This window comes from Fundulus heteroclitus, chromosome 1 (assembly GCF_011125445.2).
Source record: "Fundulus heteroclitus isolate FHET01 chromosome 1, MU-UCD_Fhet_4.1, whole genome shotgun sequence".
NCBI classification, from domain to species: domain Eukaryota; kingdom Metazoa; phylum Chordata; class Actinopteri; order Cyprinodontiformes; family Fundulidae; genus Fundulus; species Fundulus heteroclitus.
Window position 1 is genome coordinate 1,726,565 of NC_046361.1, and position 27,127 is coordinate 1,753,691.

Genomic DNA, 27,127 nt, shown 5'->3' on the forward strand with positions numbered 1-27,127 from the left:
GGAAAGCTGTGGGTAGAACATCAAGGCAGCAGGAGGAGGAACTTAGCTGCTGAATGATCTCCTCTAAGCTTTTGTGGTTTATTTGGCTGAATTGGGACATTTTGGGACTCTTTGACATTTTAAAGAGTAAAGTCTAATACGGATCATTACAATACATATTTTAATTATTGATTAAATTTATACTTTTGATTAAAATTTTCACAAAGAAAATGTTTATGTACACGTCTTTATGGTGTGGGGAAAAAAACTCTGTCAGACAGTTTTCCCCTCGCGCACCCCCTAGTGGTAGCTCACCCACCCCCAGGGGTGCACGCACCACACTTTGGGAGTCCCTGTTCTAGGCAAATGGTAAGTCTTCTTTCACAAGGCATAAGTATTCTTTCAGGCTTTAGGTATTAATTTTAAGTACTTTTTAAGATTTAAACAAAATGAGGGAAGCACATTATACACCTCAATATCTCCATTGTCATAGATTTTTCCCAGAATTAAACAGGCATATTAAGTTCTTCCTACTGTGTCCTTTTTCTGGTTTTAGCAAGCCTAATGGAAGATGTGTCAGATGTAGAATCGGAACCTGATCTCCCCCTGAAGAGGAAGAAGCGCAGAAGTCGGACTACCTTTACAGCAGAGCAGCTTGAAGAGTTGGAAAAGGCCTTTGAAAGGACACACTACCCTGACATTTATACCAGAGAGGAACTGGCCCAGCAGACCAGACTAACTGAGGCCAGGGTCCAGGTAATACACCAACATATTTAGGGCTTAAATTTAAGCTGTCTAGGACCAAGTCCTGGTACAAGAAGTTGGACTGAAGTTAGCTTTAGGATTGCATCGCTCCAGTGTTGCACCTGTACATAGGGATATCATGTAAATCTGTAGCTCAGGCTGCCACATTCACGTTCTATGTGAACGCACCTTTACTCAAGCTATGATTTGTAAACTTCAGTGTTGTGTTGGTCAGTGTCAGATGGCGGGGAACAGAGAAATTAAGGTTTGCATAAAGGTAGGTGATGTAATAAACAGGACTGCCTAACTAATGATCGCATCTCCAAAGTACACTTAGGGAAATTTAATCAGTTTACGGCACACAGGTTGTTTATACTGAGAGGCAAGAGACAGTCCAGTTTAAGTAAACAATTTTACTTACAAAAATATTTTTTATAAAAGGTATTTATTCTGTTCAATCTCTAAAATAGAAAAATGTCAAAATTTAAGATAAATCCATGGAAAATAGTATAAACAACCTGCGTGCCTTAAACTAATAAAGTTTCCTTGGGTGTACTTCCTGGGGTGACTTGTTAGGTTATTCTTTTTCTAAACCCCTCCCCATTTGCTCCACACTTCTTTTCATTTTGTTTCCACAAGTTAAGCTAATTTGACCTCGTTCCAAAGTCTTTAAGACGAAATTTGATTCTCCAATTTAAAGATCCTCATTGAACTCTAAAATCATTGACTCATTTTATGATGATGGTTTTGACCATTTTTATTTGTTCTTTTTGTGTGTCCATAGTTCTTTAGTTTCTTGAATCTTAATTTTTCTTAGTAGTTTTAGTTAGGTTTTACTAGCCTAGTAAGGAAGAGTTATTGATTAAAATATGTTAATTCAGGTAAGCAACACTATCATTAGCGTTCTCTGAATGGGCATTTCTGTTAAGAGATTCTTATATTTGAAAAGAAATTGTCACTCATTTCCATATGTGTGCAGAGTTTGCTGTTAAAAAATAATGGTCTCGAATCCCTATTCCACCTATTGTCCTAATATCACAGCCAAATTGGGTTGATGTTCAAAGGGTAATATCTAACAGACAATTATTTGATTAAACGTAAAATAACTTAAAAGCATTTAATTGCACAACATTTTTCATTGTGCATTCCTACTTCTATTACATCTATAATAATTACCTCTTAGATTACATTCTTTTATCTGTTCCATTCAGGTCTTCATTTCCATTCCAGTCACATTGCCATGCCTTCCCACTCCGCTATAATCAAGCGCATGTTATGCATATGCTGCCTGCTCAATAATCACCTGCTCATGTGCCCAGTTGTTAACCTCCTATTTAAGCTTGCTGTTTCTTTGCTCCTCACTGAAAAATACTTAATTTGGTCACAGCCACTTAATAGAGCCTGACGGTCCTGCAATGCCAAGTGCTATTGAGTCCTCCTCAGAGCCACCTAGTAGAAAATCTTTATTAATGTATTACAGTTACTCGGTTATTTGTTACTACCAGCGCTAGCCAGCTGTATAACAGACGGCTACAAACAGTAGAAAATGACTCACTGCACAGTGCAATACATGATGTTATCCACATTTGGATCTGATCTGATCAGTCCTTCTCTTGAGCCTTTTCCTTCTTATGGTGAACGTTATGAGCCAAAAGGTTTTCTAAACACTCCAACGCAGCCTCCATTCTTTGCAAAAAGCAAATAAAAATGCCCTCAGGAAATAAAAAACACCCAATCAAGTAATGTATCCCCACAGGGATGCCTATTCTCATTGTGTAATGAACAGAAATGGAGGACCAAGAATTCAGCCAGACAAAAATCAGATAATTCAATTCAATTTATTTATATAGCGCCAAATCATGAAACATGTCATCTCAAGGCACTTTACAAAATCTAGTTCAATGATATTATACAGATTGGGTCAGATTATACAGATTGGTCAAAAATGTCCTATATAAGGAAACCAGTGGATTGCATCAAAGTCCCGACAAGCAGCATTCACTCCTGGGGAACCGTAGAGCCACAGGGAGAGTCGTCTGCATTGTACATGGCTTTGCTGCAATCCCTCATACTGAGCAAGCATGAAGCGACAGTGGGAAGAAAAACTCCCCATTAACGGGAAGGAAAACCTCCGGCAGAACCGTGCTCAGTATGAACGGTCATCTGCCTCGACCGACTGGGGTTACAGAAGACAGAGCAGAGACACAACAAGAGAGACAAAAAAGCACAGAAGCACACATTGATCTAGTAATCTGTTCTACATTAGATGGTAGTAGCGGGTGAGCCGTCTTCTCTGGATGATGTCACAGTTAACAGAACGCCAGACCAGGTGTACCTACTATGAAGAAAAAGAGAGAAAGCAAAAAGTTAAAAGCTGAAATGACGACAGTCTGTTGATTTTCATCAGAACTCTTGCCGCAGCATTTTGAATCAGCTGAAGACTTCGAACTGCATTTTGTGGACTTCCTGATAGTAAAGAATTACAATAGTCCAGCCTTGAAGTAACAAATGCATGGACTAGTTTTTCAGCATCACTCCTGGACAGAATGTTTCTAATTTTGGCGATATTCCGGAGGTGAAAAAAGGAAACTCTGGAAATCTGTTTAATATGGGATTTAAATGACATGTCTTGGTCGAAAACAACACCAAGATTTTTAACTTTATTACCAGAGGCCAAATTAATGCCATCCAGATTAAGTGATTGATTAAGAACTTTGTTTTTTGAAGACTCTGGCCCAAAGATTACAACTTCTGTCTTGTCAGAATTTAAATGCAGGAAATTTAAAGTCATCCAGCTTTTGATGTCATCAAGACATGACTGCAGTCGAAGTAACTGATTGGATTCATCAGGATTTATGGATAAATATAGCTGAGTGTCATCAGCATAACAGTGGAAATTAATCCCATGCTGTCTGATAATTTTGCCAATCGGAAGCATATATATAGTAAATAGAATTGGTCCAAGGACTGAACCCTGTGGTACTCCACAAGTGACCCTAGAGTTTGAGGAAGATTTATTATTAACATGAACAAACTGGAATCTGTCCGACAGATAAGATTTAAACCAGCCTAATGCTTTTCCCTTAATCCCTACAGTATGCTCAAGTCTTTGTAGGAGAATATTGTGATCAACTGTATCAAATGCAGCACTGAGATCTAACAGGACAAGTATAGACACAAGTCCATTATCTGAGGCCATGAGAATATCATTGGTGACCTTCAGAGCTGTTTCAATGCTATGATGAGCTCTGAAGCCTGACTGAAACTCCTCAAGTAGGTCATTACTTTGTAAATGTTCACATAGTTGATTAGCAACTACTTTCTCAAGAATTTTAGATAAGAAAAGAAGATTAGATATAGGTCTGTAATTTACTAACTCATCTTGATCAAGAGATGGTTTCTTAAGTAAAGGTTTAATAACAGCTACTTTAAAAGCCTGTGGTACATATCCATTTACCAAGGATAGATTAATCATGTCTAAAATAGGACCACTGATCAGAGGGAATACCTCCTTAAACAACTTGGTTGGGGTTGGGTCTAACATACAGGTAGAAGGTTTAGATGAAGCTAAAATTTTAGATAGCTCAGAAAGCTCTACTGCTTTTAAACAGTTCAGACACTGCGCAGGTTCTAAGGATTCCTCCAATGCTGCCTCACTTACTGAGGACGAGGTAATCATGTTTGGGAGGATGCCAATTATTTTATTTTTAATGGAATCAATTTTATTTCTGAAGAATCCCATAAAATCATTACTGCTAAGAGCTAAGGGAATGGATGGATCAACAGAGCTGTGGCTCTGGGTAAGTTTGGCAACTGTACTGAAGAGAAATCTAGGATTATTCTTATTCTCCTCAATTAATGATGAAAAATATGCTGCTCTAACTCTGCGAAGGGTCTTGTTATACAACAATAGACTGTTCTTCCAGATTAGGTAGGATTCCTCTTGGTGTGTAGAGCGCCATTTTCTCTCCAATTTCCTAACATTGTGCTTCAAGGAACGCAGCTCTGAATTAAACCAAGGAGCCAGCTTCCTGTGAATAATCACCTTCTTTTTCAAGGGAGCTACATTGTCTAATGCAGAACGCAATGACGAAGTCATACCGTTTACAAAGACATCTATTTGTGAATTGGAAGTAAACAACATTGCTGCCATCTACAGGGCATTTCTGCAATACGGAGGATATTAAAAAGGGGACAGACTCTTTAAGTTTTGATACAGCATTATCCGATAAAGATCTACTATAATGGAACCCTCTTTTGGGGGTGGAGAACTCAGTTAGATTAAACTCAAATGTTATTAAAAAATGATCAGATAGGACAGGGTTGTGAGGAAATACTGTTAATTCTTCACAATCAATGCCATATGTCAGCACAAGGTCTAAAGTATAGAGCCAAGAGTGCGTCGGTTTATGCACATTTTGAGCAAAACCAATTGAATCTAGGATAGTTTTAAAGGCTACACTAAGGTTATCACATTCTGTGTCAACATGGATGTTAAAATCACCCACTATAATAGCCTTATCAGTATTTAACACCAAATCAGATAAGAAATCTGACAACTCATCCAAAAACTGAGTGTAAGGGCCTGGTGGACAATACAAAACAACAAACAGAAGAGGTTTTATTGCTTTGCAGTTTGGATGAGGGAAACTGATGGTTAAATGTTCAAAAGAACTGTAGTTATTAATTGGCCTGGGACTAATTAATAAATCAGACTGAAAGATGGTTGCCACTCCTCCTCCTCTTCCCACAGATCTGGGAATGTGGAAATTTGAATAATTGAAGGGAGTTGACTCATTTATACTAACGTAGTCCTCTTGTAGCCAGGTTTCTGTGAGACAAAACAAATCAATCTGTTTATCAGAAATCAATAATAATAATAATGTAAGAAACCAGTTTATTGAGGAGTTAACTGCTGCTGGTCGCGGGTGAATCACCAGCATCAGGGACAGGAACCATTTCTCACACTCCGGGAGCTGGCTGGGATGGTGAGTGCAGGCTCCTGTTAGTGGGGTATGTTGCTGGAGATGCCCTAATGTGATCCGAAGGCCGGTCAGGGAAGTTCTCAGAGTTTTATTCCTGGGACTGGCAGGTGCTTGGTGGTCAATAAGCAGGCACGAGGTCAGAACCGAGAAAGCAGAGTCAGGCAGGATGATCAGGTGGAATTACCATAGTCCAGAATCCGAGAGCACGTCCAGAGCGAGAGCCGGGAGAGCAGAAATCCAAAGACAGCCCAAAGCAGAATCCGTGGGCAGTCAGGGCAAAGAAACAGGTCAGAAAACCAGACAGCATAATAATCAGTATAGTCAGTGGTGCAGGTGGATCTTGTGAGGACTAATGAGAATGGGGTGGAGCTGCACAGGTGTGTCAGATGAGAATCAGACCAACACTAGTGCCAAGATCATGACAGAGTACAAAAAATCCAAACAAAAAAAACAACCCAAAATGGGGAAACAAGGGCTCAGGCGGGTGCTGGTGTCTTGATGAGGCCCTGGGTGCTTGGTGTCTCAACAAGGCCCTGGGAGCTTGGCATCTCGGCGAGGCCCTGGGGGCTTGGCGTCTCAATGAGACCCTTAGTGCTTGGCATGTTGACAAGGCCCTGTGTGGCTGACTAGAGGCAGATCCCCCTGGCCCCCCTCCTCGCAGAACTCTGCAGCGAAGACCGGAGGCGGATCCACCTGGACCTCCTCCTCACAAGACTCCGGGGCGAAGACTGGAGGCGAATAAGATAATTTGTGGGGGAATTTTTACACTACAAATTATTGACATTTCTGATTTGCACAGGATTGCCAACACTACAACCACTGTAATTATTGCAAATAGGATGTGATCCCTTGGTAAAACTCTTAGGCCAAATGTCCCTCCTCAGTAAAAGCGTTGGGTATGGTAGTGATATACAGCTACTACCATATTTGGAAAACATGCCGAAGGTGCCTTCACTCTCTCTGCACACACCTCTCTCCTCTCTCTGCAACGCGCTGTCACGAATCAATATTATGTTTTTATGGCTAGTGGAAATGTTGGAAAGGAAAGGCCTGGTGGTGTGATTCAGCACAGTGGGACTGAAATACTAAGGCATATAAGCCCCGTTTTCATTAAAACCCCCAGGATTTAAAGCCCCAGACTTTGTCCAAAGCCCCAGACTTTGGACAAAGCACAACTGATGGCGTTACATCTCCTTAGTCCCTTTTACACTGGCCCCAACCCTATTTCTCAACACTAGGCTCCACACTATTCTACTATTATTGGTACAAATAAATACAAATACAGCACAGCTTCTTTCTGCCTGGGCAGTGCGGGGACTGCAGTGGTGTGGGGATGGGACAGGAGTGAACAAGACTGATCTTCAGAGCTTTATGAGTATACTTTTTCCTCAGCCATGGCGAGAATGACGAGGACCATTTTAAAGTAAAGCACTGCAAACTTTTAATCATAGCAAAATTATTCTATATAGGTTAAAGGCTAAACATGTATGCCCTGAGAATTTCTCCTCCTCCTCTATCTCTGCCATGGAAGGCGAGCCTGCTCAGTGCACGCACGCACGCACGCACGCACGCACGCATGCACGTTAATGAAACAGTTTCTACTTAGCTCAAAAGCATTAAGCCAAGATTTTCACATTTGATATCTGTTATATGCCGATTCAACCCTAACTTAGTAAACGCTTTATAGTGACTTTTCAGCCATGCCGAACTGATCAGGTCTGCGGGAAATAACAGATTGTATGGCCAACAACTTACGGAATGGATCCCTGAATGGCTTAGCACCTAAATACATCACAGACTTGATCAGTATATCAACCTTCCAGACCACTCAGGTCGTCTGGCTCCAGCCTGCTTTGCATACCCAGAACCAGAACCAAACATGGAGAAGCAGCATTTAGTTCCTATGCTTCACTTATCTGGAACAAACTTCCAGACAATTGTAATAGTGCTGAAAGCCTGAGTTATTTTAAATCAAGATTAAAAACATTCTTATGCTGTTTATACTTTTAAACAGTTTATACTGGACATAATGTTCCCATATCTGGAAATTGGAACCAAAGATGATCAAGACTTGTGGAGGTTTATAATTTTCTTCCTTATATCTTAGCAAATGTTCTTTTACTCATGATAACATACAGTGTGTTTGAAATGTTGTCTTAAAATACACTGCTCAAAAAAATAAGGGAATACTCTGAAAACACATCAAAACTCAATTGGGAAAAAATAATACTGGGGTAATGTGTTAAGAACAAAAAGGTGACACATCATTTGATTAAAATTATCATTGTATAGTGGGCTCAATCTGAAGTCACATAGAAAGTGAAGCTGATATCAATTAATAGCAGTTTCACTATCTAATAGTGAAATGTCTGAGGCGGTGATTGTTTGTATATGTCCCAAATACAGAAAATATATAGGAACATCTGATCCAATATGTGGATTTTCCTTTATATAGTCCATATATACACAATGATATGTCCGTATTCAGTGTATACGGACATATCACCATACCATATCTTTGTGCTTTTAGTCACCTAATTAGTCCAGTTTGCTAAAATGTCATCACAGTAACTCAAAATTGTACTCAGCAGTTTGTATGGCCCAATGTACTTCTATTTATGCCTAACAATGTCAGGTGAGTAAAGAACTAGTTTTAACTTTAAATGGTAACATGTATCCTGAGATTTAGTTAATTTGATCTTATATATATATATATTTATGGATTAAACTCTTCTTTTTAAGGTTTGGTTTAGCAATCGCAGAGCCAGGTGGCGAAAACAAGCAGGAGCCAGTCAGCTAGCTGCATTCAACAACCTTCTGTCCAATGGCTTTCGTTCTACAGGGGTCTCAACACTTTCAACAAACCAGCTTTCCGAATCAAGCTACCCCTCTCTGTCTCATGGTAAAGCAGATATCATATATCACATATAATCACAACAAAGACAGGTGTTTTGCTGTATGTGATATTTTTTCTGTTTGGCTTATGATTTATGAAAGAAATATTAAGATTGATATTGCTTGCTCTGATGCTGCACTGTCAGTATTGTTGATGATTTAAAATGTACCTATTTGGGTCACTAAGTCATTCACTGAATGATGCCAATTTATTTTTTATTTTTCATTCGAGCAAAACTTATCCCATGTAAATTAAGTGAACTATGTAAGGTCCAATGTTGGTTCTAGAGAATCCATGGTGTGGGGCACAGAAAACATACAAAGTTCAGTTCCATTCCCAACTTCTAGCATATTTTGTTGATCAAATCTATCTTGTAATAAGTAATTTGGTTGATTTCCTTAAAAGGTAGAAAGAAGTCTCGCTGAGTCTCATAATGCTTGTCTCCCAATTATATTTCCACATTACTGAATTCATATGCTGATTGCCTCTAACGTCACCATGCTTACTATCTGACGTAGTCTCCCTTTTTTTAAGATATTCTTTGTTTGGATGTAGGGATATAGTTAAATTTTCCATTTTCAGTTTGGTAAAATAACAGTGTCTGGCAAAAGCATTCAAACCTCTTGGGCTTTGATCTATTTTGTTATATTCCAGCATGTAATTAAAATTTTTTTGAAATCTTATTTTATGCAAGGAATCTCCACAAAATTATCTAAGTCAGTAAAACAATAATGAAACCTGTAAAAAGCTCTGGTGCCACGAGTTACCTTCAAAAGTCACATAATTAATGGAATGAAGTCCACCTATGTGCAATATAACTGTCACATGACATGACCTGTCAGCATAAACGCAGCTTTTCTGTAAGGCTTCAGAGACTGAAGCAACAAGAGGCATCACACCATGAAAACCAAGCAGTTCTCCAAACAAGTCAAGGACAAGGTTGAGAGGTACAAGTTACAAGCTCCTCCGGAACACAATTAAATCCATCATCTTCAAATGTAAAGCACATGTTACCACAACAAACCTGCCAAGAGAAACCACCCTTCAGAAATAACAGACCAGGCAAAGAGACCAAAGATAACCCTGAAGGAACTACAGGGCACATAGCAGAGACTGAGGGATCGGTCCATAGGACCACAATAAGCCATTTCCTCCATTGTGTTGGGCTGTATGGAAGAGTGGCCAGAAAAAAAGCCATTGCAGAGTGTTAAAAATAAGAAAGTATGTTTTTATTTTGCCATAAGTCATGTGGGTGTTCCCCAAATGTATGGAGAAAGGTGCTCTGGTCAGATGTGGCTAAACTTTACCTTTAAGGAAAAAGCTGGAAAATGCTGTATGGAGCAAACACATCCCATCACTTTGCGAATACCACAGTAAAACACTATAGTGGCAACATCATGGTGTGGGGATGCTTTTCAGCAGCAAGGACTGATATTAGTCAAGAAAAACATGGGTGGTGCTAAATGCAGGGCTATTCCTTGAGCAAAATCTGTGTCAGTCTGGTTGTGATTTGAGACTGAGATGGAGATTCAGCTTCCAGCAGGACAATTACCCTGTGTAAACTGTTAAGGCCTCCACATACTTGCGTGGACATGAGTCCGACGTCCTTGCATTCTCTAGGCAGATCCTGTGTTGACTGGTACCGCAGACAGGTATGTGAGGAGTTGAGTTTTTACTACCATGTACGCGGGGTCACACTAAAACCTTCTCGGTGGCAATAAGTCTTATCATTGAACTGTATAATATGTGACACTGAGCTCTATACACTAAGCTGATCCAAGCAGGCAGTCGTAAGGACGCACAGCATCACAGTCCCTCTCTGTTCGCAATGACAGGTGTGTGGTGAGAGTCCACTGGGAAAGAAACGGTTGTATGTGTTCAGCTAGCTAATCAAACACTTTACCATCCCTTCCCCTGCTTTTTCCCACTGGCAGAAAGTGTGGGAATTGTTGGCATTTGTCACAAAAAATGTAGGCAACTGGCACGCTCAACTATGAATGGTAAAACGTCCATGGAGAGTCAGTGCAGAGTTCACACGGCTCATACTATGCGCATAGTACGCCCAAGTATGTGGGAGCCTTTAATGCAACACAAGAGGGAAACATTGTTGAGATGACCTAGTCAAAGTCCACACTTTAATCCAATAGAGAATCTGTGGTTAGACTTGAAGATTGCTCTTTACAAGTGAAAACCATCCAAAATGAAAAAGCTGAAGCAGTTTTGCCTTGAAGAATAATGGGCAAAAATCCCCAAGCCCAGAAGCTCGTGGAGGCTGATCCAAAGCCTGTTGTAACTGAAATTGCTGCAAAGGTTGCTGTACAAAGTACTGTTTTCAGGGGGGTAAGTCCTTTTGTCCTTTTTGTTGTTTGCTTCACAAGAAAAATAAAAACAGATCTTCAACGTTGTAGGCATGTTCAATAGATTAAATATTAAACGCTCTATAATTGGTTTTAATTCCAGGTTGTGTGGCAAGAAAATTATGAAAAATGTCAGAGGGGGGAATACTTTTGCAAGGCACTGTAACGCTTTATCAAATTTATCTGATAACATTGCATTCTGTTACTTACAGTAATAATGTAATAAGCTGATATTGGGTGGCACCAGAATTAAAATGAATGATTCATTTTTATTCAAACATTTTTAAAATCATTCATTTTTTTTGTTGCTAAAATTAATGATAATTTGATATTTTTTTCATTGTTCCTCTTTTGATGTGTTCTTTCTCATGTGTAATATTGTCTACTGCAAGAGAAAACTGCTGAAATCTTTACAATTATACAGGACATAGAAAATGTGTTTTTCTTTGCCTTTAGTATGACTTCTGTTGCTCATTCACACACTGTTGTATGATACTTTTCAGAAAACGATGACACAGTTCATCTTCCACGACCACTACCTCCATCCACTCTGCACCAAATTGGTATGTCTAGTGCAGACTGTGGTTCCGCCTATTCTCTTGCCTCCAACTCCCATGGGTTCTCCAGTTATTCTGATCCATTTGGGAGCACTCAGAGCAATCCTGCTAACAATGGACTTTCTCCACAGGTAAGATCTTTGAGTTTTTGCTGATTAGCTGAGTTTATTCTGACAATCAGAATCAGAATCAGATATACTTTAATAATCCCAGAGGGAAATTGCTGTTTCAGTACAGCCGCCATCACTAACATTTCAGGGGGAGACGATTTACTTGCAGCCTTGCTGCCAAGGACACCACCTTACACAGTGCCCACAGGGTGCGCTGTCATTCTAAAACTTTCTCTCCTGCCCCAGAGAGTCTGACATGCCTTCACTCCTGTACAGGAGGGTCCAGCTCAGACCCGGCTCAGTCACAGTGGCTCTGTGACCACTCCTACAGTGCTGAGAAAGAAATTCTCAATAAAATCCCAAAATCTAAAAAAACGAACAAACAAAAAGCAGTAATGTAGTCAGTTTTGACAAATTTGGCAGGTTTCCACCCAAATAGGCTTCTTTTGAACACATTGAGCTGGAACAAAAATAGTTTATGGGCAGATTGTAAAAGATTTGGGAAGCTTTTCACAACATTTGTTGGGCTTTACTAGCCCAACAAATGTTGATTTGTTGGGCTAGTAAGATTTACTAACAAAATATATCAAAATAGTTGTCAATGTCTGGAAGAAAACTAAAACCATTTTAATAAAATGCCATCTCCTTGCAAGGCACGGAGATGGCATTTTTACCGATCAATTTATTTTTTAAATGACTCGAATCTGTCGAATCTGACATCATCAATGAATAACAGTTATATTGAATAATATTGATAGTTACAATAAAACAAGAAAAGAATAATGCTTAATCAAGTGTCACCATGAAATTATATTGTTCAATGTAAACGCCCAAGAGGGGTTGAGTTCAACTGATCAACTTAAAAATATTTCATGGCTGTGTGAAAGAGAAATGTTTGATTGAGCTCTGTAAGAGAAATTAAGTTTATATTAAGGTTGATGTACTACTCTTGTTGGGAAGCTATTGATAAAAGTTTTTTTCCCGGTTGATATATCATGATGGTTAAAGAGATCTTGTGTGTTATTTGGTTGTCTGATTGTACATTTTGTTTGGAGCCCATATGCACAAAGTTTTTTTTTTTTTTGCTTCAGCGCAGTTGTATGCTAATGGAATGTTCTTATGTGTTTAATAGTTCTGTGCTTTTAACATTAGAAAGTTTGCAATTTGGGCTTGTTTTTTTCTTTTAAGTTGGTCAGGTTTTATGCTGGTTTTGGGCTAGAAACAAACAGTGAGATACGGCAAACTGTGGCACTGTGTCTTGACTCAAGCATCAGCATACATGCTGATAAACATGAGCGCTGGTGTCAGGCTGAACACTGAAGTAAAAAGTCATACTTGAAGAAGTCCTGTAATTACAGCAGCTAGGGAGAACAAGGATCAGAATAAAGGAGAGTTCCCTTCTGCCTGCAAGTAACCCAAGTTTCTTCAGTTTGGCAGTTTTACTGCTTGGTTCTGCTCCTTGTGCTCCTAGCTGTCGTAGCTAACCCTCCTAACGTGAATGTTTATTCCAGTGTTGACTTCAATGCAGAGACACAAGAAGAGAGACAAACAAGCACAGAAGCACACATTGATCCAGGAATCTGTTCTACATTAGATGGTAATAGGGGGTTATCTGTCTTCCCTGGATGATGTCACAGCTAACAGAAAGCCAGACCAGGTGTACCTACTATGAAGAAAAAAGAGAGAGAACAAAAAGTTAAAAACTGAAATGACAACAAGCAATGCAACTTGGAGAACAGTGGGAGAACTCAGCAGAGTGAGAGAAATAGAGAAATAGACCCTGATGTCCTCCAGCAGCCTAAGCCTATAGCAGCATAACTACAGAGATAACTCAGGGTAACATAAACCACTCTAACTATATATATATATATATATATATATATATATATATATATATATATATATATATATATATATATATATATATATATATATATATTCTCCATATGCAATGTTTTGTTTAAATAAGGGGCCATTAGAACTCCCCCCACCCCAGCATAAAATGGTTTGACCGTTAGGATAACGGCTGGCTTCAACTTTGAAAGTACGTTCTGCTGCAAACTAAGAATCACAGGTGCACAGAAAAGAAAAGAGAAGATGACACCAAAGGCTTGAGGGATTTTATGAGTAATTTTTTTTTTTAAAACTGAGGATGAGTCAAGAACAGGTCTAGGAACGGAAATGCAGAGGAATGATGCCCATCCAGAGCCAGGTAAGAAGCAACGCGTTTATCAATGTGATTTTAAAGTATAGCATCCCTTAGATAGTGTAAGGGGGAAAGCACCTTTTCTTTTACAGAAACACTTAAGCTCAGCGCCAAAACAGCAGAAAGCAGAGAGAGGGCAGAGGTCCAGGTACAGTCTGAAAGAAAGAGCGGAGCAGGAGAGCCATTTGAGGCGGGGAGCTGGGGGGGGGGGGGGGGGGGGGGGCAGCATGTGTTTGAGGAAGAGACAGAGAGTAGTTTACTTTTATATGTCAAATAGGGAACAGATTAGTGGCGGCTGGTGCTAAAAAAACCAAGGGGGGGCGCACACAAACAAACAAATGAAAAACAAACAAAACAAATCTTAAAAAATAGCACTATTTGAACATGAATTTTGTCCTCCTTTCCTTCTGCCCAGCAAATTTCTCAATTATATTCTTGTTAAAGTCAGTCATCTCTGTGACTAGTCTTTTCTCCATTGACAACATGGCCAATGCATTCAGCCTGTCCTGAGTCATTGAGTTTCTCAGAAAAGTCTTGATTCTTTTCAGAGTTGAAAAGCACCTTTCAGCTTCTGCTGTGGTCATGGGTGTGGTGATGAGGATCTTCAAGAGCGTGACAGTTTCTGAAAAGACTTCTTCTAGATTGTTTTCCTGATTTTAATAACATTTGCTGCCATTTTTTAAGGCTGTGTTATGAAATTTGTTACAGCATTTTTGTGGGACAAGATTATACAAAATTCAGTAACCAAATGTTTTATTCCCCTTTACCCATAAGCTTCAGTACAACTTAAATAATAAAATATCTTGCTGACAAACATTATATCAACATACCTACACAGCATAGACACAACTAAAGGTATTTCTAACTGCAACGCACATCTTCCTAATATATTAAATAACATTACTATAAACCAGTGTTACAGGGATTTTCCACAACAACTCACCTCTGCAGCAATCCTTTCATGGTCTTCTACACTGAGTATCCGACGCTTCTTCACTAGCTGACTACTAGCTACACTGCTTTACCCAACCATGGAGTGGAGAGATCACTTGCCTGCTGCTGAATTTGTAAATTAAGACGATCCGGTCCAAGCTCCTTTATCCTGTTTTTTCTTCAAGTGAACGCTTTGTAAAAGCATTTTTTTGTAAAGGCAAAACAGAATTTTCTCTCATTTTAAAACTACTCCACTTTGCAAACGTTAACGTGAATCAACCTAACGAACTGCAGCTGCGCTAATGAGTCGAATCGGGGATTGTCCAATCACACAATGTTTTTAAAAAAATTAGCCAGTACTGACACTCTACCAGTAATGACACAACAGAATGGGTGTGTCCGGGACGCAGATCGATGCGCCCTGTGGAAAACCCTAAATAACCAATTAAAAGTCAGCCTCAGATCACGTGCTTGCCCAAGTTGCTGCGCCTACATTCATTCTCATTAGACCGGCGCCCTGCACATAGGAAAGGAAGTGTGCACAATGTGAGCAATTACATAGAATTATGTATTTACTATTTTAATAAATTCTAACATGTCTATTGGACACACAGTATGAATAAATACATTTCTAAGAACTTTGCAGTTCAGAAATCATTTATTATCTAAACGATTTAAAGGGGGCGGCGCCCGAGCGCCCCCTACTGGCCAGCCGCCACTGGAGCAGATCTATCCTGAATAGTCACAACAGACATATTGCAGCAACAACAAAACAACATTGCGTTTTGTATCTGCCGAATTGACTCATGATTGTGACCATACACACAGAGTTTTTTGCCATTGACTTTCCAAAACCCCAAAGGATTGGCAATAAATGTCAGTGTTGGATACGAAATTGTAACCAAGAAGACTTTACTTTATTGTCTTTATTGTAAGACTTTACTATACACCCCCTTTGCCTGCACTTGGTTGTGTACAATTTTAAAGTGTATAGCACTGACCTTACTTGAAGAAGGAAAACTGAAAGCTTACAAAAAGGTTGTATTTTCTGTCTAAACTTGGTCTAAATTTCTCCTGCACTTGGTTGTTTATATTATTTTAAGTGAATTTGCCCTTCAAAGTTTACCAGAATCTAAAAAATGTCATTCAAACTGCATTTGCTTTGTTTTACTTGTTACTTATACTTTTCATTGCATTACTTGAGTACATCTATTTTTACAGTAATTTTCATACTTAAGTACAAGACATTTCAGATACTTTAAGACTTTAACTCAAGTAAGTCAGTGACTTTGACTTTTACCAAAGTCATGTTTTGGAGAAGTACCTATTCTTTTACATGACTCTGAGATTTCAGTACTTTATACAACACTGCTGGTGCCTATCTCTGCTTTTAACATGAGAGAGTTTGATATCTCCAGCTATCAATGGGCGAGAGGTGGGGTTAGGTCGCCAGTCTAACAGAGACAGACAGGACTAACAACCATCCACGCACACACTCACGCCTAAGGAGAATTTAGAGAGGTCATGTTTTTGGACTGTGGGAGGATGCCAGAGAACTGCATGCACAGGGAGAACATGCAGACTCCATGCAGACAGACACAGGGTTGGAGTTGAACTCCAACCAGGACCTTCTTGCTGCAAGGCAACAGCGCTACCCACTGCGTTACTGTGCAGTATTAAGGGCTTTATACGAAAGAGAATTTTAAAATTTGAGTATGTTTAAACATTAACATTAAAACAACATTAACATTAAAAAAACTTAACCATACCTGAATAAACTTCATCATGATTGGCTGACATGTCCTTTCAGTGCTTTTTGTAATCAATGCGCCCTCCCCACCTCCCCCTTTTGTGTTGAATTAGTGAAGTGTGAAAAAACAGCTTTAATTCTCCATCAAATAACTCTCATATCAAGCCAACTCGCTTTTTCAGCAGCAACAGCATTATTTCTTATGGTTAAATATTCTCCATATGCCTTCATTAAAAATTTCTAATTCCACTCGCGGGAAATACGCACTTTAAGGCTTATGTCCTGTGGTTGCCATGGTGAACGTTATCTGCGTTCCATTGATCAGGGCTTTTTTCATGCTTATGCTCGCGTTGAAGTCATGTTTGGTTGGACACTGAGTTTAGTTACCTGACTGATAGCACCTGTTCTGAAACTGAAAACCTGAGTATGACAGAGGGAGGAAGAACTACTCAGAGCAGCAGCTTTCTACTTTGGGGAGATTGGCCATTTTTTCTGAAACGGGCCCAGAACAAAGATGCGCACTGTCACCTGCCAACTAATAAAGATGTCTGCCCCACCAACCAATCAGTGGTGCGCTCTGATCAGCACCTGGCCCTCACAGAGCGGGACCGTGGAACACCGTCTCAGCAGAGTTGCAAAATGGTACAAAATAACTTGGTTTATCATTATTTTATTTCAATCAATCAATCAATCAATCATTTAATCAATCAATCAATCAATCAACTTTATTGTCAACTACAATTTGCATTGCAATCAAAAATTCAGTTCCAGTACAACCGTCCATCACATACATATAAACATTTTGGGGGAACGATTGACTGAGGCCTTGCGTTGCCAAGGAATGCAGCCAGTCGGCTGCTGCTATTTCAGCGCAGCCGTTAGGTGCGTTCCTCCAAACTGCCCCGGACCCCGCCTTACATGGAGTCCACAGGCGCTGCCCTTGAAATCTGTAGAAGAAAGATTTTACATGGGGGAAATGGAGGGAGATAAAAAAAGACAGGTGCTTCTCAATTTATGTTTCCACATATACTGCGGAGCATCCGACAAAAAACCTCATTGCACGAGAAGCACAAATAATTACGAGACACATATTGTAATATGCGGGAGCAGGACTCTGATTTCAACCGACACAGGTTAGTGGCGTTTTCAATGTTTTTATTTACAAGCAGGAAGTGGACTCACCCTCTCCACGCGCAGTAGCTCGCGCTTAGTGTGGTTAACCCCTGAAGTTGGGGTAGCTGAGTCTGGAGAGCCGCAGAAAACCAAGCGGACTGATCCGGGAGTGGAGGTTAGCGGGCGAACAGGCAGGGATCCGATAGGGGCTTTTCCGGAGGCGTAATCCAGGGGAGTCCAGGTCCAGAACACAGAGGGGTAATTATCCGGCGGCGGTACAGAAGGGAGGTCCGACAGGGAATGTCCGGGTCCAGTCCAAGTTCGTTCACGGGTAGGCTCAGAAGAAACACAGGGGTCAGGAAACAGGCAGGCAGGGGGGGTTGTGCGATCTCGCCATAACAACTCAGGGAAGAATTTAAAAACAGAATTTGTTGTGAGAACAAGCTGAACCCAACTTTTCCTTCAGCTTTTAGAGTCTTTTTGTCGCTGGCTTCAGGATTCAATATTCCAATCGATGGGCTAGTTAATGTTCACACCTACAGGTTTTATCCCATCTCACCTCTGTGTACGACAACCTCAGTCAGCTTATCAAGCCTCCCGTTTTGTTCATTCAACGCCTTGGTGATCACGTCGACTGCTGCGGGCAGTCTGATCAAGGCCATGTTGACTGCCAGCAGCTTCTGAAGGTGTTGATACATTAGATATCCTACGAGACCAAAAAAAAGGAATCCAAGTATCGTAAATCCGAATAAGTAGACATTTACAGTTCAGCTTGGATTTTATATAGTATTTAGTGATGCCATTTGGCCTTTGTAATGCTCCGTCTGTCTTTCAGGCCCTCGTGAATGACGTCCTTAGGGATTTTTTTTAAATGTGTTAGCGGCTCTAGTGGCACACGTTTTATTGACAGTGAGCTGACAGGAAGAGAGTGGAAGAGGGGGGAAGACAGGTGGCATAGCGCCACGGGTCGGAGTCGATCCCGGGCCGACCACGTCGAGGTCTAAAGGCCTCCTAACATGGTTTGCGCTAACCGCTCCGCCACGGATGAGTTTGTGTTTGTCTACTTAGACGATATCCTGACTGTAGTCGACAGGTTCTCCAAGGCTTGCCACCTCATACTTCTCCGCAAGCTACCCAACTGCCTGTAAACAGCCCAGCAACTCATCCGACACGTCTTCAGACTACATGGCATTCCCACTGACATTCTCTCTGACCGGGGTCCCCAGTTTGTCTCTCAGGTCTGGCGGCACTTCTGTTCTGCTCTCGGTGCCCTCTACACCCTCACGTCTGGATACCACCCTCAAACTAACGATCTCTCATAATCCATCTCCTCTTTTTCCCGCAGTTTCTCCAGCATTGACGTTCAGACCTTGATAGATCCAGTCAACTGTGTCGTTCTCTGCAACCTGAACTTAAATAAACATTTTAAACTGCGCTCTGTCCTCCGTTTTGTGTCTGCATGTGAGCAAAACATATAAAAACTATGACACTAAGAGACTGTGTGGACCACTTTGGTGATGTACTGCAATACATCTTTTACCTGAGCCTCAGTCTGGAGAAGGTACCTGTCCCATGGAAGACCTCCTTTGTGATTCCAGTTTGCATAACTGCACTCCCAAGGGAACCAAACAACTTCAGGCCAGTCCCCCTCACCTCTCCACTTATGAAGAAGATGGAGAGGATTGTACTAAAGCAGCTTCAGTCCTTTACAAGCTCTGAACCCCCTTCAGTTTGCATGTTGTCGATGGATGGGGATGGAGGGGATGCTGTCAGCTACATGCTTCAGCGGCCTTTCTAACACCTGAAGCATTCTGGGAGCATTGGAACTGTCATGTTTCTCACACTTCTCCGGTGTTTTTAACATCAGCCTTCACTCCTGAATGGTAAGCTGCAGCATGTGGGAGTTGACAGTCCTCTCACTGCATGGACCCCTAACTACTTCATGAACAGACCACAGTATGTGAGGCTTCACAACTGTGGCCTCAGACTTCAGACCCAACACTGCCAGCTGTGTTATGGGAAATGTTGGTGGAATTCTAAACAATAGTAACTGAGTTCCCATCTTTACTAAATGATGAGACTGCGGTGATATAGTTCCAGCACTTTTATTGAGAAACAGAGCAGAGATCACATAGATGGAAAGTAATCGCACCCCACGGTCCCGCTGCAGTCTGCGTCTGCCCTGTCTCTGCCTGTCTCGCTTTTTCCGGCTTCCCCTAATACTGCACAGTGACCTTCCCATGAGACAAAACAAAGACAGTCTATCGTAAACAATCAGTATCCCTCAGCAGCTACAGCATTTGGCCTTGCAATCAGCAAACAGTGGATCTTATACACAGACATCAGGTCTCCTGGCCTCCTCTGTCCGAGTGGTGTGAGGCCATAGTGACTTCAGAATAATAATTCCTATAACACTGTCACCTCCAGAAGGTATCCAATGACACGACCATTGTGGGCAATATCAAGACTGAGGAGATGGTGATTAATTTCTGCTTCAAGGCCACTCTCATATCACATCATGTGAACATTCAGGGTTGTGACATTGAGACTGTGGCTTGACCTTAATCTTAGGACTTTAATGACAAAAACTCTTTGTACTCTATTGATGACAGGCGGAAATACTGTTCTCAACGTAATCAAGTCACAAAATTGAATAAGGTAAGAAAAAGGGACTACTTCAAACGAAGGTTATATGAGGCGAGGCACGATAGTAGAGGAATATGGAATGTTTTAAATGAAATCATCGGTCGGAACACAACTCTGTGCACACCCTTTGTTGAATCAAATGGATTTGTTCTCACAAAACCAGGTGATATTGCTAATCATTTTAATGACTATTATATTGAGAAAGCATCTCAATTAAGGCAGACTATGAACACTTCACACAACATTAGATCATATGAATGTATTAAGAACATTATAATGAAAGGTAAAAGTTGTGAATTTATATTTAAACAAGTTGACGTCCATAGGGTGTAACATTTGCTCCGTTCTCTTCCTGACAGTAAACTAGCTGGATTAGATAACCTGGATAGTAAATTGCTGAGAATGACTGCTGGTGTCATAGCAGCTCCCATCTGTCATATTTTTAATAGTTGCTTGGATGTGGGCAGGGGCGGATCCAGATCATTTTCATGTGGGGGGCACAGAGGGGACAACAATGAAATCAGGGGGGCCACCTAAAAGTGCCAACAGAAATGAAGGCTGCCACCAACCACTCTCTCCCCACAGTTAGAAAACTAAGTGTAAACAATTACATTTCATACTTAAAGTGTTTTTATGTTTTCATTGGCTACATTTTTGGTTTCATATTAATGGCCTTTTCATTTTGCAATTTCAACAATCAAATTTTAAAGTCCCCTTGTTTTCATCAGCATTCAGCTAGTATGTGCTATTAGAAAACTCAGCAAACATGAGCCAGGCCAGATTAGGCAGATGCAATTTATTGTGCATGAATAACCCTCATCACTATTATTTTTTTACTTCTTGCAATATTCTTCACTTTTTTACATAAGGATAAAAAAAGGATAACCAATACTCAGTCTTTAGTATATTAAGCTAAATTGATACATTGTCGCAGTAGAAAGTACTCATCAGTACAACTGTATTTTCCGATTTCTGTGTCGACCACTGAACAACCTAATAAACTCATCCATATCCAAGGCCTTGGCTCTCGGGGACTCCACACTTAGCACCCCAAGGCGACTTAGTCTTTCATTGTTCATGGTGGTGCGTAAGTGATTTTTAATCAGTTTCAATGCAGAAAAGCTGCGTTCACAAGTAGCTGTGCTTACAGGTAGAGCCATGGCAATTTTGCACAGTCTGAACAGTTCATAGAATACATCCCTGAATGGCTCCAAGAATACTGTGAACTCAAGCAAACTACTTAAATTTTTTATTCCGGCTGCCCTCTTCCTCTCCAAGATCCGCTTGGCTTGATGTAGCTCGTGCTTAAGATCATCCAGGTTTGTTTTGTAAATGGTTCCCAACAAAAACAGAGGAGTCTCTTCCAAAAAGTTGTTGCTTTTAGGATTGAGTGCTTGAATTCCTTTCATGATATCACATTTGGTTTTAGAAAAACGTCTCTCTAGCTCAGCCTTCACATTGTCCAAGATGGGATAGAAAACAGTGGTACAAAAATGGTCTTCATCACGGTTTCGCTGACCAGTTGTGGATGTGACAACAGATGCATGAAGAGCAGAGCTAGTCTTTGGCTGCCTTTTGGAAACCTTGTCTGTACTAATGTTGCACTGATGAGCAATGTCCAGAACTTGTGTCCACAGTTCCCTAAAAAATGCTTCATCTCTGTAGTGCACAAATGTTTCTCGTAGTGCCTCAATCAGGTCAACTGCCCTGGCTAAGTCCAACGACGAGGATTGCGGCATATCAGACAAAAACTTTGTGTCTCCCAATATCCTTCGAAAAGTAGCCAAAAGGGCAATAAAGTTTAGATCTATCTGTCCAAGAAGTCCACGTGCTTCCACACATCTGTCTCCGTTGTTCTCCTCTTCAATGTCATGGAGGACACGAAGAACAGCTGGCAGCCGATCCATAAGGTTTCGACAGGCATAAAACCTGCAAGCCCACCGAACATCGCTTAGTTTGGGCAATTCTCGAGGCTTATCCTGAAACATTGCACGCTGTATGTCATGCCACTTTTGATGTACATACGATCCAGATAGAAATGTATAGAGGCGCTGCAACAAAGAAAAAAAGCATGACGCCTGCTTTCACGGTGTCCACAATTACCAAATTAAGGCAATGTGCATTGCAGTGCACATAAAAAGCGTGCTTAGCCAACGACTGTATCCTTGCAGACACACCATTGTGTCTACCGCTCATCACTGAGGCCCCATCATAACCTTGCCCAACCAACTGCTCTCTGTGTTCCAATCCATATTTTTGGAGGCTATTGACAATTTTTTCTGTTAGCCCTGCAGCATCAAGCTTATCAGCATGTTCAAAATGCATAAAACTTTCATGTACTGTTCCTTTGTAATAATACCTGAAAACTCAGGAATTTGTTCTTGTTTTTGTAAGTCTTTTGTCTCATCAGCTAGGACGCTGAAAGCCCCACTTTGCTTTACCTCTTCAATAATCTCCTTTCTGACCATCTCAGCTAGCACCTCCAAAATCTCATTTTGAATCATGTGACTTGTATATTTGGCATTGCTATGTTTCATTTTTCGCATTACTAAAGGGTCATGCTTTGCAATCAGTTCCATAATGGCCAAGAAGTTACCTTTGTTGCTAGAGTTTTCTGACTCACAGTGGCCCCGCTGCGCAATGTTTTGTGTTGCCGTACACAGTAGGACATCAGCAATGGTCTTGATATACTTTCTATTTTCTTCCACCTTTTTTTGCTATTGTTTATCCATTGCTTGGAGCAAAGACGTATTGTTTTCAACACCCCTCTTATACTCTGTCCATGCCACCATGGCATTTACATGGTGCTCTGCCTTGGCATGCATCTGGAGTCCTCCATCTTTATACATTGCCTTTTTCCAGTTTGAAAAACCAGTACCCGAGGAGAATGTTGTCTCAGGAGCAGTGGGTAGCGAAAAATGCCGGCACACAAAACAATGTGCAGTATCCTGGCATTGAGAGTACTCAAGCCAAGTGTACTCTTTGTACCAGCAGGCATTAAAGGCTCTCGTCCTACCCTGTCTGTGCTGAGAGCGAGGGAATGCATTCAAGATCGGTTGTGCAGGGCCAGCAGCTCTGGTTTGAGAAATATCTGGAAATAAAAAGTTTAAAAATTAGTCTCACTCACAAGTCTGTGGATGAAAATTGTAATAATTACTTAAAATACTTTACAGTTAACACTGCACATTTTGAAATAACCTATGGTATTTAAGATTTAACCAAAATGTCCATAGAAACATCTGCATTCCAATAGATAAGCAATACGAAAGGACAAGTCACATTTTTACATGGTGGGTAAATGACATATAGAGTTTAACTATCCACCTTGGGGACCTTTAGGTGCAGCAAATGTAGGCAATGGCTGAACCGAAAGGTTTCTGTTGCGGCTGCTGCTGTCATCCGATTCGAAATAATCGTCATTATCATCCGTGTCTGTGGCCTCCTCCCTAGGTGCATCTAAAAATATTGATTGGCATAGATAACAAATTGTATTCAAATATAATTTACTTTTTTACAATATATTATAAAGTACATATGTCTAACAAAGCCAAACAATTAAAAACTGCACAGTACACAATGCCATCAATTTAATTTATTTAATAAAAGATAAAAGTACATTTTATTTATATAGTTCAATATAAATCCCAATTTGCCCAAGAGGGCTTCACAATCTGTACAGCATACATCAGCATCGGTCCTTAGATCCTCGATTTAAATGAGGGTCTGTGTTTTCACCTGGTCTGTGGGTGCTGGTCTGGCTCTGGAAGTTTTGTTCAACATGGGATGGTCCCTGGCTGCTTTCAGGCTGACCTTGACCTTCACTGTTGCCGTCAAGGCTATCATCTTGACCTTTACTGTCCCTGTTCTGAGCCTGTTTCTTCTTAATGAATAAATCTTTAATGTCTCCTTTTCTCCATTTCATTGTTAACTCTACCTTTAAAAACATTTATTACAAAACACAGAATACACATAAAAACATTATTTTACGGTTATTGTAAGTGGGTTAAAATGATTCTTTCCTTCACTATTAAGGTTTAATTAGCATCAAGATAGCATAATCCACATGGATTTAATGTAACAAAGTCAATAATAATATTTTTTTTATAAATAAAATATAAGTAACACTTAAGGACAAAGCTGTAGATAAGTTTCAAAAAATGTTTCACGATAAAAGCTTTATTCAGAAATTATAGGTTTCCTACACACATTTACCCGAAATGCTACAGAGAGCTTTTAATTTGAAATGATACAGGAAATGTTGAGTTCCTGCAGCTTAATGCAAAAACTTTAACAAACAGAACAAAGTTTACCGAAATATGACCAATTATACTATCGAACAGTGGGATGATACAACAAGTGGATTTCAAATAAAGTCCTGTTAACTTCTGTACTAGTTAAGGAAAATATGCGGAAATACGGTATAACATTTTAGCAAGCGTCCCGCTAGTGTTAGCGCTAGCGCTAGCGTGATACCACTTTGTATTATGCTGCACCTTCATGCAGTGAATTAAATCAGGTTCTGAGCAGAGAACCGAAAGTTACATATCATTGGGTGGAGAGTAACAAACTGGCCCTCAACATCTCTAAGACCAAGTGCATGGTGATTGGTTCAAGGTACAAGTTGTCCGCAAGCCCAAAGCTTGACTTAAAGTTTTGTGACTTAATGGTTCAACAAGTTGAAAGAGCCAAACTCCTTGGTGTGAAGGTAGACTGTTCTCTGTGTTGGTCTCACCACATTAATTATATTATTGTGAAAATGGGAAGAGCAATTAGTTCCGCAAGGAAATGTTGCTCTTTTGTGGCCCGTCCCCTTTTATGTCAAATAGTTCAGAGTCTAGTGTTATGTCATCTTGACTATTGCTCTACATTGTGGACATCTGCTGCCAGGGGTGAACTTGGCAACAAGGTCTGTAGCTACAGGTTGTTCAGAACAAGGCAGCACGGTTGGTACTGGGCTGCCACATTAGATCTAATGTCAACCAGATGCATTCCTGCCTTTCCTGGCTTACGGTTGAGAACAAGTTGCTTTTTAATACACTTATCCTAACCAATGCTCTAAAGCAGGGGTGTGTCATGATTTGTCTTTGGATGAACCCGGACACAGCACGCACGCACAGAGCTTGTTCTTGAAGTGAGTTTTATTGTACGGGGGTGAAGGGTAAATGACGAGAAGAACCAGAGTCTTTATGGACGAAGATGAAGGGTGCGAAAGCTGGCTGACAGGAGGAGCGCGGGGAGACTGACCCGGAGGAGACTCTGGAGCGGAGGACTTGATTCCGTGAAACAGCTGCGGAACCGGAGAGCGTGGAACTGTTGCAGAACTTGAGAGCGTGGAGCTGAGTTGCAGGACTTGGGAGCGTGGAGCTGAGTTGCAGAACTTGGGAGCGTGGAGCTGGATTGCAGAACTGGAGAGCGTGGAGCTGAGTTGCAGAACTGGAGAGCGTGGAACTGAGTTGCAGAACTGGAGAGCGTGGAACTGAGTTGCAGAAATGGAGAGCGTGGAACTGAGTTGCAGAACTGGAGAGCGTGGAACTGAGTTGCAGAACTGGAGAGCGTGGAACTGAGTTGCAGAACTGGAGAGCGTGGAACTGAGTTGCAGAACTGGAGAGCGTGGAACTGAGTTGCAGAACTGGAGAGCGTGGAACTGAGTTGCAGAACTGGAGAGCGTGGAACTGAGTTGCCACCGGATACTGACTGAGACTGAGCTGGAGTGAACACTACGGACCGGCGACGAGAGCAGAAAGAGGTACGTTTAAATAAGGGTGGAACCAGGTGGAAGCAGTTGCGGGTTAATTGCAGCCTGCCAGGTGAAACCGATCAGGCTGCGCAGGAACGAGAGAGAGGGAGAGAGGCTCAGCATGCAGCCTACAAGCTGCATCCTGACAGGGTGTCAAACTCATTTTGGTCTAGCGGCCGCATACAGCTTAATCTGATCTCAAGAGGGCCACGCGACTAAACTCATTGCAAGATTAAATAGAACTAATAAAAGTGAACTTTTTGTTTATTTTTTATATTTAAATGAATTTCACTTTTACACAATATATTATGAATAACCTCAGCATTTTTAAGAAAAGTATGTGCAATTTCAACAATACTTTTACTCAGTTAAACATTTACTTGTGCAATGTTATTGTGATTGTATAATGTTGAAAAACATTTATTCACATTTTTTGGAACTTAAAAACACTGTCCTGCATGACAAAATACATCAAACTGATAAAAATTAAGAAATTATTTAAAATCAATTTTCCACATCTGAAGCTCAGTGCTACCATCTGCTGATTAAAACACAGCGCCCCTCGTGGACAATATAGGAACTGCGGATTTTCAATTAAACTAAGTACATTACATGTTTTTTTCAATAATAATTTTTTATTATTCTCTTCCTTTTATCTCCTCTTTCTTTCACCTTTTCTTTTGATCTTATTGTTCTTCCTTTCTTCTACTACTTTCCCATTGTAGTGTCCATATCATTTGAGATATTCCCCGCATGAATCATAATAAAACTATTCACATTCATAAATCAAGCGGAGCACTATGGCGAAAGTAGTACTGCTCAACTTGTGAAAGTCAAATGAGCTCTTTTTTGGCATTAAGACAAGTTAATTCTTATTGCCACATTGCCAGACAGGACACTGGATTAAAAAAAAAATATATATATTATTTTTTTTTAATAATGATAATGCATATAGCCAGCGGGCCGGACTAAATTGTTCGGCAGGCCGGAACCAGCCCGCGGGCCGTATGTTTGACACCCCTACTCTAAAGAGATCCTTTATATATAGATCATTACATCCTTGGAATAATCTACCTCACTACATCCGCTGCACTCATAGTAAGACTCCATTTGA

The 27,127-nt window shown here is 40.6% G+C and overlaps 1 protein-coding gene across 7 annotated transcripts in view; it reads left to right on the plus strand.

The window, feature by feature from the left end:
* LOC105921808 (paired box protein Pax-7) overlaps positions 1-27,127 on the plus strand; it is a 55,965-nt gene that overhangs the window by 11,530 nt on the left and 17,308 nt on the right. For 3 of the 7 annotated variants that reach the window (XM_036142331.1, XM_036142468.1, XM_036142375.1), the window contains exons 5-7: positions 536-735; positions 8,451-8,610; positions 11,465-11,649. In XM_036142331.1, the coding sequence (XP_035998224.1) occupies positions 536-735; positions 8,451-8,610; positions 11,465-11,649 (545 nt within the window). Of the gene's footprint in view, positions 1-535; positions 736-8,450; positions 8,611-11,464; positions 11,650-18,716; positions 19,685-27,127 lie in introns of those variants that run through there. The other 4 variants (XM_036142431.1, XM_036142406.1, XM_036142505.1 and 1 more) reach the window with 4 other exon arrangements.